Source organism: Quercus suber, unplaced genomic scaffold (genome assembly GCF_002906115.3).
Source record: "Quercus suber isolate HL8 unplaced genomic scaffold, Cork oak 2.0 scaffold_262, whole genome shotgun sequence".
In the NCBI taxonomy this organism is placed as follows: domain Eukaryota; kingdom Viridiplantae; phylum Streptophyta; class Magnoliopsida; order Fagales; family Fagaceae; genus Quercus; species Quercus suber.
Window position 1 is genome coordinate 157,928 of NW_027069718.1, and position 14,961 is coordinate 172,888.

At 34.6% G+C, this 14,961-nt stretch overlaps 1 protein-coding gene and 1 long non-coding RNA gene across 2 annotated transcripts; both read right to left on the reverse strand.

Annotated features, from left to right (window-relative positions):
* Positions 1-1,204: 1,204 nt before the first annotated feature.
* LOC112037866 (uncharacterized) lies at positions 1,205-3,541 on the reverse strand. Its single transcript, XR_010632065.1, has 2 exons — positions 3,452-3,541; positions 1,205-1,418 (listed from the first exon to the last, which is right to left on the reverse strand). It is a non-coding gene; the product is annotated as an uncharacterized LOC112037866 (long non-coding RNA).
* Positions 3,542-5,744: 2,203 nt separating this feature from the next.
* Positions 5,745-14,313, reverse strand: LOC112038504 (uncharacterized). Its single transcript, XM_065781278.1, is given in 7 exon segments — positions 5,745-6,205; positions 6,208-6,490; positions 7,790-8,500; positions 8,721-8,834; positions 11,568-11,891; positions 13,134-13,885; positions 14,084-14,313. Coding segments are annotated over 6 exon segments (2,250 nt in total). The 5' UTR covers positions 13,857-13,885; positions 14,084-14,313; the 3' UTR covers positions 5,745-6,110.
* Positions 14,314-14,961: the final 648 nt, after the last annotated feature.

Here is a 14,961-nt window from a genome sequence, read left to right on the forward strand (position 1 = left end):
AAAAAAAATGATTATAATGCCATTAAAACCTATAAAATAACCAAAATACCAATAGAACATAAAAATGACCAAAAAAAAACCCTTAGAATCTAAAAAATGACTGTAATAATCTTGAAACCTAAAAAATTAACAAAAACCCCGCAAAACCTAAATAATGACCAAATTACCTTTAGAACCTAAAAAATAATCGAAATATTTGAAATTCATTTGGATGGCAACATTTGGATTTGGATTATTTTGAACCAAGGATTTAAAATGCCTTGATTTGAAATCTATTAATTTTAAAATTCCTTGTTTGGGTCTTCTTATATAACGAAGGATTTGAAATTCCATTGTTTGGGTACCTAAATTTAAATGTGAATTTAAGATCATAAAATATTTTTTCCAATTATTATTTTTCTTAAACCTTCTACATTTTAATTTTAGTAACATTTTTAATAGATACATGAGGCAATGAAAAAGCCATTGATAACCTAATTGACAAGATAATGAGTAAAAATCTGTCATCATAGCCAACTAATAATTTGCTATTAGTAAGAACTTGGACTTGCAAAATATGAATTTATCATATTAGTGAAAATAATTTTTATTGTTCCATTACAATCATTATCAATGGAGAGGACAATCATAATCAATCTAGATATTAAGGACAATCATGCACATTCATGCAAAAGATTATCTTACAAGAGAAGTCATTTTTTTCTAGGTACAAGACTACACAACATTGTGAAGCCATGAATGCCTTCTTGACTAGATTTTTGGATAGACAAACTAGGCTTTATGAGTTGTTCCAACAAGTTAATAGAGCACTTACATGTATTTAACACAATGAGGTGGGGGTAGATTTTACTTTTAAATATATTAAATCTATTATGATTACTAGGTTAGTTAAAATCGAGAAGTATACCACTAATATAATGACAAGGGAAATATTCCATATGTATATGCCACAATTTGTTTCCTAAGAAATCGCTTTTCCATAAATTCACATTTTAAATAACAAAATTCACTAATTCTGTTTGTATGTGCCATAGATGGTCCAAAGAAATCAGACCACCTACTTGCACTTGGATCAAAATATGGTAATTTTCATCTCATAATATTTACAACTTGAATTGATATATAACTCACTTTCATGAACTACTAGCCGGTCTCTTGTTGCAAAGTATCTAAAAGAAGCAGACAAACTACAAAGAAATCCATCTAAAAAGGAAAAAAATTTCATTTAAAAAAAAATCCACTACAATGTTTCTTGTTCACATCTATATTTGAATACCATCATGGCAACAATTGAAAAAGAGATAATCATAAGCATATGTATTTCTGGATCATTCATTCTTAAGTTCTCAATAGAGCAACTTCTAGCTTGTAGGAATTTCTTATTATCCCTTCTGCAACTCCACTGGCAACAAAAATATCTGCATTTACATAATATAACTATTAGAGCTTGAAAAAAAACGAGATGTTCATAAGAGCAAATCTCTTTGCATAGAGCCTTAGATATTTATTTATATAACTATTATTATTCAAGAACTTTGGCTCATGTAGTTCAACCTGACAATATCAGCAAATTCAAAATCATATATAATAAGTTTATTAAATAAATAAATAAAATCTAGTAAACAACAACATGCTAAAAAAAGGATATAATCATTGAGAGGTTTCTTATTATTTGAAAGTTGAGTAATAATGTAAATGATTGTGGGGGCATATCAATGTTTCAGCTCTGTTTTAGAGCTTGGTCTTGTTACATGGACTTCAATTGTATGTGTATATGCATTCTAGATGTTATCTTTTTACATGGATGTCATTCTAATTATCAACTATAATTAGATAATTGATAATTTTTCAGTAACAAGGATAAAATAGCTTTGGGTTTAGGCTGGATGCTTATATACCAAAAAAAGCATTGAATGCAAGAGAGAGCTAGAAGGATAAATGCTTACATGACAGATTTTCATGAGGTTGACTCCTACTTATGATGAGCTATAATTAAGCAATAACGTCAATGAATGGTCCGACAAAAATCAAATTTAAGAACCTGTAATTGTTAAAAAAAAACTGACACGTGCACAAATCCTAACAGAATAGCTTAATTGGAGAGCAAAACACTTCAAAAATTTAAAACTTATGCTCTGCATTAAGTTCTAAAATAACAAACGTTTCTACATACAACATAATCTTTTATATAATATTGACATCACACAGTACAACATACATATGCAAATTGGCAGAGCTGTAACACAACATACCTTATAACTTACATTGTACTGGATAGAAATTACAACAAAGCACTTCAAAATGAATGCTTTAATAATTTTTCTTATCATCTGCTTGTTTGGCTTTTGGATCTGTATTATGATTATGAAATTCACTTTTCCTGTTTGTCATAAGGATGACTATTTGAAAGCTCACATAGAGTTCTTGTAGACTCAAGTTATAGCGGGTGTTAGTCACCACACAAGTTGTACAATAAGAAGATGAAGTGATTAGGTAACTCCCTGCTGGTTCTTCACTTTCAACTTTGGCATATTGACAATTAAAGAATTTTGGTCTCAAGTTGCAGTTTTTAAATTACTCCAACCAGTAAAGTTAAGACAAATAGATGTCCCTATGCTGAATAAACTTTATAAAAAATAAATAAATAAATAAACTTAAGGCAAACATGCCCTGAACCAGGTTTCAATTATCTCAACCTAATCTTTGTAAAGTGGTCTGAATCAAGGAAGTTTAGCTCAAACGAAAATTTTCCACCCTATGTTTCTTATCAAATGTGAATTATGAAATGGATGATGGATTACGTTCCCTAATCATCCTAAAATGAAATGTCCAAAAGCTGTAAGACAATGACCTGGTCACGTACCTCTCACATTTTAGACATTAATCATAGAACCTTTAGACCATACTTTTTGATCAACAAATCTTTAAAAGTTGAAAGTAAACAAGAGGTCAAAAATCTTAATTGCAATTCTCTGGAAAAAAAAAAAAAGCAAAGTGGCAAACTAGCCCCCATTAAAAAAATTAGAATCATGTTTCATATTTATTATTCTTTATACTATAGATAAACCCCTAAATATCAAATGGTCAAAGATATGAACATGTATTACAATAAGATGTGGGGGTCACCTCATAAAGCTATTATACAAATAGGCTTTCAACAAATATTGAAGTTGGTCAGAGTATCCAAAGTTGCTTATTATATTAATCAAAATCCCATTACCCCAAACTAGTCCATAAAGCAAAAGTAGAAAACACTGAGAACAGTCCCAAACTTCCAGTTCCATGAAATTTGTTGAAAAACACAAACTGATTTAAATGACACAAACAAAATAAAGTAGTAAATACAGACAGCTGCCTATGAAGAGTGGCAAAGCAGAGCAAAGCACATAGATAGATATAGATGAACACACCATTTCATTTCTTTCAGCTTTCGGTGTACAACCAAACTTACCTTTTTATATTACCATAAAGCCATAGAGATTCTCTCATATATATATAGCTCCACATGTTTTTTTTTTTTTCAATACTAAAAAAAAAAAAAAAAAAATTATATATATATATATATATATATATATATATATATATATAGGGTTGGGTTCAAGTTACACCTGGTATAATTTTAAGCAATGTTACACCACTCAATATTTTTTAATTGGATGCAAATTTTGACAAATCTATTGTTAGATTACATTATCTTCATATATTCTCCATACTTGCAAAATTTCAAGGTAATCAAAGATTAATAGCCTTGTCATCAATCAATTTTTTAAATTCAAGTTTTTGTAGTTTAAAATAATGTATAAAAGATGAGTTTATAGATCAAATGGTAAATAACATCCAATTGACATGAAAATTGGCATGATTGTTAAGAATATATAGAACATGTAATTTAACGGTGTGATTTTCAAAATATGAATTTTATAACAAGTTATTGGGTGGTGTAATATTGCTTAGAGTTACACCGAGTATAACTTGAACCCAACCTATATATATATACATACATATATAAAACCCAATGTATGTGTATGTTTAGTCTTTCAATTACAACGTATTTTATTACCAGTAGTAAAGATTATTATTCATGTTACAATTCTCATTTAATGTACCAAACATACACTTAATTCTCTCTCATTGGTGAAAGGAGATCCTCAAAACAAGAAAAATGAATTCAAGTATGAACACTTCCCCCATATCTAATGAGAGAGAGAGAGAGAGAAGAAAAAAGAAAAAAGAAAAAAAAAAAGGCAAATGGAATATCATGTATGAACCCATATCCAATGAAAATGAAGAAAAGTAAAATGAATTTCAAGTATGAGCAATGGAAATTCATGAGCGAGGTCTCAAATATTTATAACTATTCTGTTATGCACCAAACTTTTTATTATTGAATACCTTTGTTAAAGGAGATTTCCACATCACGTAGTAATTATTACAAGCTTTCCATGTGTCAATATGGACAAAAACACGGGACACTCTTGGACTAACTTATTGATTTCCATTATTTACATCCTATATTACAAGTATTGTTCATAGAAAAAGACAATCTATATACCATTAAAGTCACAATTTTATTTTCTTCATTCGATTGAATGATACAGATCAACTTTTTTAGCAGATTTGACAATCTGTGTGGTCAGGCGGGGAAGGTTTTGGCCCGGGTTTCCCAACAATTTTCATTTGGACAATATTTCCTCGCAGGATACTGTTTTTCTCTGCAAACATGACAAAGATATTGCATGAATATAAAACCTAACTGTGCATGAATATAAAACGTTTACAAAGATATTGCATGCAACCATGGGAAAACAAGGGACTTACTTGCTCGTGGGACGACATTGTTGGGTTCGGCAACCACCATCGTGTGCGTAGATGAGAGAAACAAAAAGATAATAAGCATCCAAATGATGAAAACCCTGATGGAAGTCTTGGCATCCATTTTGGCTATGGAGAGAAACAGATGAAGATTTGTGGGTTTGCAAGGCCTTAAACTTGAGAATAATTTTTGATGTTCAACAGGCTGAAACTCGACTAATATATATAGAAAAATCTACACTAATCCTTGTGTGAGCAAATTTTTATAAAGAAATTACCTAGCTGAGTGATTGTGGTATGCAAATTTTTATAAAGAAATTACAATAACTTTTGTTAAGAACTTCCCACCAAAGCAGGGGCGATGCTAAAGCATATTCAGGGTGAACCCCCTTACTTCAAAAGAAAAAACTATATACATATAAATATAAAATATAATTTTTTTTTTCTTAACTTAATACTTTAATTTATTTTTAAAAATATTTTTTTGCACACCTTGACTTAAATTTTAAACATCTTTATTACAAGTATTTTTGACTTTAAAAATAAAGAGTAAGTGTTTATGAATTGTAAGTGTAATTCTTTTTTATATAATTCTTTTAGGTGGGAAGTTCTTAACAAAAGTTATTGTAATTTCACAAACACCTACTCTTTATTGTAAGCCCTTAACAAAAGTTATTGTAATTTCTTTATAAAAATTTGCACACCACAATCACTTAGCTAGGTATCCCATCTCTTTCTCTCTCTCATATCTTCATTACTTGAACCTTAACCTCATTCCAAAACAGCCCAACTCTTTCTCTCTGCGCGCGCGCACACAATGTATCATGAAGCAGGTTTGTGTCAACAATGTTTGCAGTGAAGAAATGCACTAAGAAACTCGTTCATATAACTTAATAATGTACATAACCACATGAGGCTATTTCCGATGAGAACTAGTAATGAACGGTAACCTTGTAAAAAAAAGTTCAGCTCACCAGAATCAAATACCATCAGTACAAAGAGATTCCTATTCTGCTTGCTTTGGTGACAAAAAAAAAACCACATGTCATTTTTAATGGCACAGCGATTGTAAGGGAAAAAAAAAGCACATGAGAACCATCTTCGAATTAAAATCCATCCTTTGGGGCAGAGAAGCCTCCAAAAAATTGTACTTCACCACACTAACGACGCTAAGTTTTTGTTATCTTATATTCTTATGTATGTCCATAGTTTTATTTATTCCGGTTATATCAATGAGTATTATGTACCATTGTCGTGATCCGATCGAGGCTTTACAAAAATCTGAATATACTCAAATATCAAGAATAGTTCCTCTCGTCAATCACCAATTGCTTTTGGTTGATAATACTATTTACCTTTCGAGCTTTATTGCCCTGGGCAAAAGAGGACCCATGGCTCTCTCTTGTTCAGTGAGTGAGTGGCGGAAGTGGCATCGATGACCATAGGGGCAGACAACACCAGTAAGGACCATCCTGCAGACTTCGGTCTTGTAGCGTGGGTGGCGGAGGACTGGGCGGAGCTCCTCTACACCGTGGGCAAACTGGCAGTTGTCTCCGTAAGGGCACTCTCCGGTCTCTTGCCATTTGTTGCATAGCTCCGTCTTGTACATGCCTTGGTTGTACACTTCTAGTTCAAGTGGCTCCTCCTCTTTCTTCACTCCGGGCACATACACCTTTTGCTGTATCATCAATTCATCATCATACAGAATAACCTTCTAAACATTATAATCAGCATAAAGGGGAAATGATAGCACGCTTGTAGTTTTCACGTAAGAAAAGCACAAAAATTGATTTTGGGTCCTTGGAGACTTTCTGCATGGGTATATATACTATTTAACTAATCTCACTCCTATTTATATCCCGTGTTTTCTCAACATATATTAGTGCTTTGAGTTGTTATCTTCTCACATAGGTTTCGATCATGCATGCCTATGTGAAATGGACATTGTGTACAATAGTAGTAACACAAAATAATAAATTCAATGTTTTGTAAGAGCTAGCCATGCATCATGTAAGATGGACATTAATTATTACCCAAAATAATAAATATTCCAACGTACGTGTAGATGATCACATCATCTTGATCCTTTTGGCCTCTTCTAGTTTGTAAAGGCGAGAGTATCTATTACAAAAATATTTCTATACAGCACAAATGATGCCCAAGCGTCTTCAAGAAATGATTTTGGTTTTAAAAATCATCCCAGTACGTATATATGCATCCCATTCCTATATATACATACAAGTGTCAAAACCTTAATACTACATTTCTAATTGATCATTTGACTAGAAGATGGCTATTTTCTTATATGTTTCTAAAGTGAGTTTGTTTTATTTATTGAGTTAATTTACTTACAGTTTCTTAAAATATACTACTTTTATCCAACTTCGCCAAATCAATAAGATGAATGGAAGTGGTGTCCTGCATTTGTTTGTGCCTCACATCACATCTTGCCTTTGCCTTCCAATTGTCTATAGACTAGACAATGGAGCTGGTGGCCTTTAAAGCCAAAAGTGTTTTTCCCCATTCGGACTCTCATCATCATGATCCCCTTCCATTTCTTGCGTTACACTTTCCATAGGAACAACTTCAATTATTCTCTAGATTTAAATATCATTACTACGATTATTATTATAAAGACTAACTCATCATAATAATAAAAACAATCAGAATAAGTTCGCTACATGTCTACGTGGCATGAGCCTTACTTCACCAACAAGAAAGTGAATACACACACAAGTCGAACTGATAAAACCTCTGCTTGTGTACACGTGTCACGCATTCAAGCCTATAAACCTAATCAATCCATGGTCCTCTCCGTATTCATAATCCTTCACCTATTTCTGTTTTTTTTTTTCAGAGTTCTTCAGCTTTACTCAAAAACACAAAATAAAAATCATGCAAGCAATGGCAATTTCGCAATAATAAGTAATTAAAAAGGAATATATAAAAAGAAAAAACCGTTAAATTACGTAATTACCGTGACGTTGAGTGGACTCGCGGGTCGAGGCCGAGTCGCGGTCCGAGTCGTGCGAGTGGAACCAGCAGGTTGGTGATGAGCGGGATTGTTCTTCAAGTAACCATTGGACCTGACGGAGATACTCTTCGGTAACGAGAAGCGCTCCACGTCAGCGTTCTGGAGCCTTCTGCTCTCGATCACGCTCGTCGGACTCTCAATCAGATCTGGCACCGCCACGTCATCCCAGGGGATCTGATCGTGATCGCTTCCTTCGTTCATTCCTCCTCCTCCGATTCTCAGCCTTCGAAACGAGGCGTCGAGAGCAGAAAACGACGCCGCAGTGGTGAAGTCGTTGGAGGCGGCGGAGGAGCGGAGCAAAGCGTGGATCAGGAGGCTGAGTTGCTTGTTGAGCTCGCGGTTGACGTCGTGGAGGTGGCTGTTCTCCTGGCGGAGAGCCTCGACTTCTCCGGTTGCCTCGCGGAGGCGAGTGAGGTACAGCGAATTCCGGTTCACGTTCTCCTGGTGCTCCTGTACGGTCCGAGAGTGGTACAGGCGGTTGGCGTCGGAGTTGGAGTTCGAGACCGAGTCCGAATTCAGCGAGTCGGAGGAGTAGGTCGGAGGAGAGTAGAGAGAGCTGTAAACGACATCGTTTGGATGGAATAGTTGCGACTTGAATGGCGAGGCGGGCATGGTGTTCGCGGTGACGGTGCTCGACGACGAGTCGGTTTGCATTTTTTTTCAGTTCTTGAACTACCACTTTACCTGCTGATAATAATCACAGAGAAAATGATTTCCATTTGATTATTTACAGCTTTTGTTATAAAAAAAAAAAAAAAAAAAAAAACAGAATATTATGATTTCTTTGAAATCTAAACTTCAGATATAGATCAAAGTGACGAAAGCGATGAAGAAAAAGAGATTAAACTTGAATCTTATAGGAAACAAAACTTACCTGATAGAAGCAACGAAGAAGAACAGAGACTTTCTCTTCTGGTTTTAGAGAGAGAGATTTATGAGAGAGAGGGTTTGGAGGGAAAGAGAGGGAACATTCTTTGGTGAGAGGGAACTAAATGGACAACAAAAACCGTTTTGAGACAAATGCTTATAACAGAACCAATATATGGTGCAGTTTTTACATTTTTTTTTTTCACTTTCTACCCTCGCCTTGTTTATGACTTATAAGTTTGGTTTACATATAGTATAAGGGGCAGATCAGTCATTTTACTAATGTTAGGAGTTTAGCTATCAGCCATTCGATTATGTACACTTTGTATCAGACGGTTGGAATTAGGTAACCGGAGAGGGATGTACTTGAGAGACAGAGTTTAAGTTCAAGTTCACGTTGTTAGAGCGCCAGTTCATTTCACTCACACAGTCTCACATGCATCAGCAACCCAAAAAAAACCGCACGTCCCGGGTGATCCAACTCAAAAAGTTCAAATTACATTGATACCATCAGTTTTTTGAGTTCTGTTTTTTTAATTGATTTTTTAAGATATTAATCAATTTTTTGTGTATATAAGGATTAAATCATATATTTGTTATTTAACAATTAGAAATTTTATCAGTTAAACTAACTGGAATCCACAGTCCACTTTATTTGTGTACATACTTACATGGGTTTCAATTAACTCAATTGGTAAAATTTTCTGTGGTTGAATAAAAAACTTGAGATTGGATTCTGGTCTATACAAAAAATCAATTAGTGTCTTGATTCGATGATAAAGAGTTAAATTATTAAAAATTAAGAGTTAATTTTTTTTTTTTACCATCTTGACTTCTACTTCTCACAACAAACGGTAAATGCTTAGTGCAAGCTTGCGCTAAACTTTTATACTTTATCTAAATATGGTGAGGGAGCAATAGCAATGGCGTGAGTGTTTTTTTTTTTTTTCGCTCAAGCTCCTCAGGAAGGGAAATAAATTGGAGGTATTTTATTTTAGAAATTCTTCAATGCTACAGTAACAAACAGTTGACTTATTTAAAGGGAAGATTTTGTTATTGTGTTGGTTTTACTGGTCCAGTGTTTTGTAGATAGATTGTATTTACTCCAGATTTATTGTTGTATTACCAAATTTTATTGTGAACTGAAATTTTGCACAAACATTAGTATATTGTAATCTCTATTTCATATGGTTGATTTGTTAGAATTGTCCGTGGTTTTTTCCTTTAGACTAGAGGATTGTGTTGTATTTTTACTATGTTTGCTCGATTATTTTCATTATATATATATTTTTTGTTATTACTTGAAACTCATTTAATTTAATTCACACGTATACACTGTGGAATTTATTTTCCCAACAGATTCAATTTGACCTTGAAAACTGGCATGCCTCAACGTCATGTTAGTCATATAAACAATTAGAGGAACCAAATAGAAAGAGTCGTAACCAAAAAATGGGTAAAAAGAAAAACAAAGAAGTCCAGCAACAAGGTGAGCTTTAGAGGATTCCTTACCCTTCAGCTAGAGAGATCTAGGTCCATTAAGGGAGAAGAATCATGATTCAGGCCCACTAAGCAAGCATGTCTTGGGCACCCTAGGCCTCACCCTCTCCCAAGTCCCAGCTCAGCAAGTCTCACCTTGTTAAGATGAGAAATACATAAAATGTTTTATACATTTTTACACACAATCCAAAAAAAATTGAAAATGTAATTGGAAGTTATGATTTTTAAGATAAAAATGATGATTTCAAATCATGGTTTTACTTGTTATTTAGGTTGTGTAAAACTATGTAAACTAATTTGTGTGTAATAAATATAACTCTATTGGAATAGGGGTGTGCGGTATCATAATCTTAATTATTATTATAAATTTTGTATGATATAAGGCCTATTTGGTAATGTTGTTCTAATAACGTTATTTAAATATTGTAAAAATATGTGAGTAAAAAAATATTGTAGAAATAAGCATTGTGTTGTTTAAACCAAGAGAAAATAGCACTAACAAACGGTCTCATACACTATCATATGCCAAGTTATACGAGTTTGTGTTTTGAAAACACTATCACTATTGTACCATAATTTGTTGGCTTTATCGTTCCCCACAAAATTCAAATTTTCATTACTTGAACCCTGACCTCATCCCAAAGCAGCCCAACTCTCTCTCTCTCTCTCTCTCTCTCTCTCTCTCTCTCTGCGCACGCACAATGCATCATGAAGCAAGTTTGTGTCAACAATGTTTGCATCAAAGAAATGCATTAAGAAACTCGTTCATAAAACTTAATAATGTATGTAACCACATGAGACTATTTCCGATGAGAACTAGTAATGAACGATAACCTTGTAAAAAAATGCTCACCTTACCAGAACCAAATACCATCAGTACAAAGAGATTCCATTTCTACTTGCTTTGGTGACAAAAAAAAAAAAAAAAAAAAAAAAAAAAAAAAAAAAAAAAAAAAAAAAAAAAAAAAAAAAAAAAAAAAAAAAAAAAAAAAAAAAATAAAAAAAAAAAACCACATATGTATGATGTTTCAGTATGTCATTTTTAATGGCACAGAAAAAAAAAAAAAAAAAAAAGCACATGAGAACCATCTTCGAATTAAAATCCATCCTTTGGGCCAGAAAAGCCTCCAACAAATTGTACTTCACCAAATCACCACGCTAATGACGCTAAGTATTTCTTATCTTATGTATGTCCATATTTTTATTTATTCCGGCTATATCAATGAGTATTATGTACCATTGTCGTGATTGTCGTGTTCCGAACGAGGCTTTACAAAAATCTGAATATACTCAAATATCAAGAATAGTTTCTCTCATTAATCACCATTTGCTTTTAGGTGATAATACTATTTTACTTTTCGAGCTTTATTGCCCTAGGCAAAAGAGGACCCATGGCTCTCTCTTGGTCTGTGAGTGCATGGCGGAAGTGGCATCGATGACCGTAAGGGCAGACAACACCAGTAAGGACCATCCTGCAGACTTCGGTCTTGTAGCGTGGGTGGCGGAGGACTGGGCGGAGCTCCTCTACACCGTGGGCAAACTGGCAGTTGTCTCCGTAAGGGCACTCTCCGGTCTCTTGCCATTTATTGCATAGCTCCGTCTTGTACATGCCTTGGTTGTACACTTCTAGTTCAAGTGGCTCCTCCTCTTTCTTCACTCCGGGCACATACACCTTTTGCTGTATCATCAATTCATCATCATACAGAATAACTTTCTAAACATTATAATCAGCAGAAAGGGAAAATGATAGCATGCTTGTAGTTTTCACGTAAGAAAAGCACAAAAATAGATCTTGGGTCCTTGGAGACTTTCTGCATGGGTACATATACTATTTAACTAATCTCACTCCTATTTATATCCGGTGTTTTCTCAGCATATGGTACTTTGAGTTGGTGTCTTCTCACATAGGTTTTGATCATGCATGACTATGTGAAATGGACATTGTGTAGAATAGTAGTTACACAAAATAATAAATTCAATGTGTTTTGTAAGAGAGAGCCATGCTCATGTAAGATGGACATTGATTATTAGTTAAAATAATAAATATTCCAATGTGTAGCTGATCACATCATCTTGATCCTTTTGGCCTCTTCTAGTTTGTCAAGGCGAGAGTATTTATTACAAAGATATTTCTATACTGGACATGCAAATCATGCCCCCAAGAGTCTTCAAGAAATGATTTTGGTTTTAAAAATGGATCCCATTCCTGTATATACATACAAGTGTCAAAACCTTAATACTACATTTCTAAGTGATCATTTGACTAGAATATGGTTATTTTTCTTATGTTTCTAATGTGAGTTTGGTTTATTTATTGAGTTTATTCAACTTAGTCATTTACTTACAGTTTCTTAAAATATACTACTTTTATCCAGTTTCGCCAAATCAATAAAAGGTTGTTTATCCCAAATTAATGCCAATTCTCCTCTAGTCAACATTTTAGCACCAATTAATTATAGGTGAATGGAAGTGGGGTCCTACATTTGTTTGTGCCTCACATCACATCTTGCCTTTGCCTTCCGGTTGTCTATAGACTAGACAATGGAGCTGGTGGCCTTTAAAGCCAAAAGTGTTTTTCCCCATTCGGACTCTCATCATGATCCCCTTCCATTTCTTGCATTACACTTTCCTTACGAACTTCAATTATTCTGTAGATTTAACTATCATTACTATGATTATTATAAAGACTAATCAAAATAAAGCCTTGTGTACACGTGTCACGCATCCAAGCCTATAAACCTAATCAATCCATGGGTTTTTTCCCCCCCCTAATAACTGTTACATTAATTTCTAGTTTCAGAGTTCTTCAGCTTTACTCAAAACCACAAAATAAAAATCAAGCAAGCAATGGCAATTTCGCAATAATAAGTAATTAAAAAGGAATATATAAAAAGCAAAAACCGTTAAATTACGTAATTACCGTGACGTTGAGTGGACTCGCGGGTCGAGGCCGAGTCGCGGTCCGAGTCGTGCGAGTGGAACCAGTAGGTTGGTGGTGAGCGGGATTGTTCTTCAAGTAACCATTGGACCTGACGGAGATACTCTTCGGTAACGAGAAGCGCTCCACGTCAGCGTTCTGGAGCCTTCCGCTCTCGATCACGCTCGTCGGACTCTCAATCAGATCTGGCACAGCCACGTCATCCCAGGGGATCTGATCGTGATCGTGATCGCTTCCTTCGTTCATTCCTCCTCCTCCGATTCTCAACCTTCGAAACGCGGCGTCGAGAGCAGAAAACGACGCAGCAGTAGTGAAGTCGTTGGAGGTGGCGGAGGAGCGGAGCAAAGCCTGGATGAGGAGGCTGAGTTGCTTGTTAAGCTCGCGGTTGACGACGTGGAGGTGGCTGTTCTCCTGGCGGAGAGCCTCGACTTCTCCAGTGGCCTCGCGGAGTCGAGTGAGGTACAGCGAATTCCGGTTCACGATCTCCTGGTGCTCCTGTACGGTCCGAGAGTGGTACAGGCGGTTGGAGTCGGAGTTGGAGTTGGAGTTGGAGACCGAGTCCGAATTCAGCGAGTCAGAGGAGTAGGTCGGAGGAGAGTAGAGAGAGCTGTAAACGACATCGTTTGGATGGAATAGTTGCGACTTGAATGGCGAGGCGGACATGGTGTTCGCGGTGACGGTGCTCGACGACGAGTCGGTTTGCATTTTTTTCAGTTCTTGAACTACTACTTTTCCTGCTGATAAGAATCACAGAGAAAACGATTTCCGTTTGATTATTTACAGCTTTTGTTATACAAAATTGAAAAAAAAAAAAAGGAAAAAAAACAGAATATTATGATTTCTTTGAAATCGAAACTTCAGATATAGATCAAAGTGACGAAAACGATGAAGAAAAAGAGATTAAACTTGAATCTTAGAGAAAAAAAGCTTACCTGATAGAAGCAACGAAGAAGAACAGAGAGGCTCTTTCTCTTCTGGTTTTAGAGAGAGAGAGAGAGAGAGAGAGAGAGAGAGAGAGATTTATGAAAGAAAGAGTTTGGAGGGAAAGAGAGGGAACATGCTTTGGTGAGAGGGAACTAAATGGACAACAAAAACCGTTTTGAGACAAATGCTTATAACAGAACCAATATATGGTGCAGTTTTTACATTTCTTTTTCACTTTCTACCCTCGTCTTGTTTACGACTTATAAGATTGGTTTACTTATGGTATCAGGGGCAGATCAGTCATTTTACTAAGGTTAGGAGTTTAACTATCAGCCACTCGATTATGTACACTTTGTATCAGACGGTTGGAATTAGGTAACCGGAGAGGGATGTACTTGAGAGACAGTTTAAGTTCAAGTTCATTTTGTTAGAGCGCCAGTTCATTTCACTCACATGCATCAGCAACCCAAAAAAACCGCACGTCCTGGAGATCCAACTCAAAAAGTTAAAATTACATTGATACCCTCAGTTTTTTGAGTTCTTTTTTTTTAATTAATTTTTTAATATACTAATCGATTTTTTGTGTATGTTGAAATTAAGTTTCAAATTTCTTATTTAACCATTAGAAACTTTACCAATTAAGTTAACTGAAACTCACAGCTATAGTCCACTTTGTTTGTGTATATACTTATGTAGGTTTCAATTAGCATAATTAGTAAAAAAAATTTATGGTTGAATAAAAAACTTTAGATTGGATTCTAGTATTCTATATAAAAAACTAATTAGTGTCTTGGTTCAATAATAAAGAGTAATCATTAAGAGTAGATACTAATCATAGAAACTTTCTATAAAATACTATTTCTATTCTATTCTATTTATTTATTTT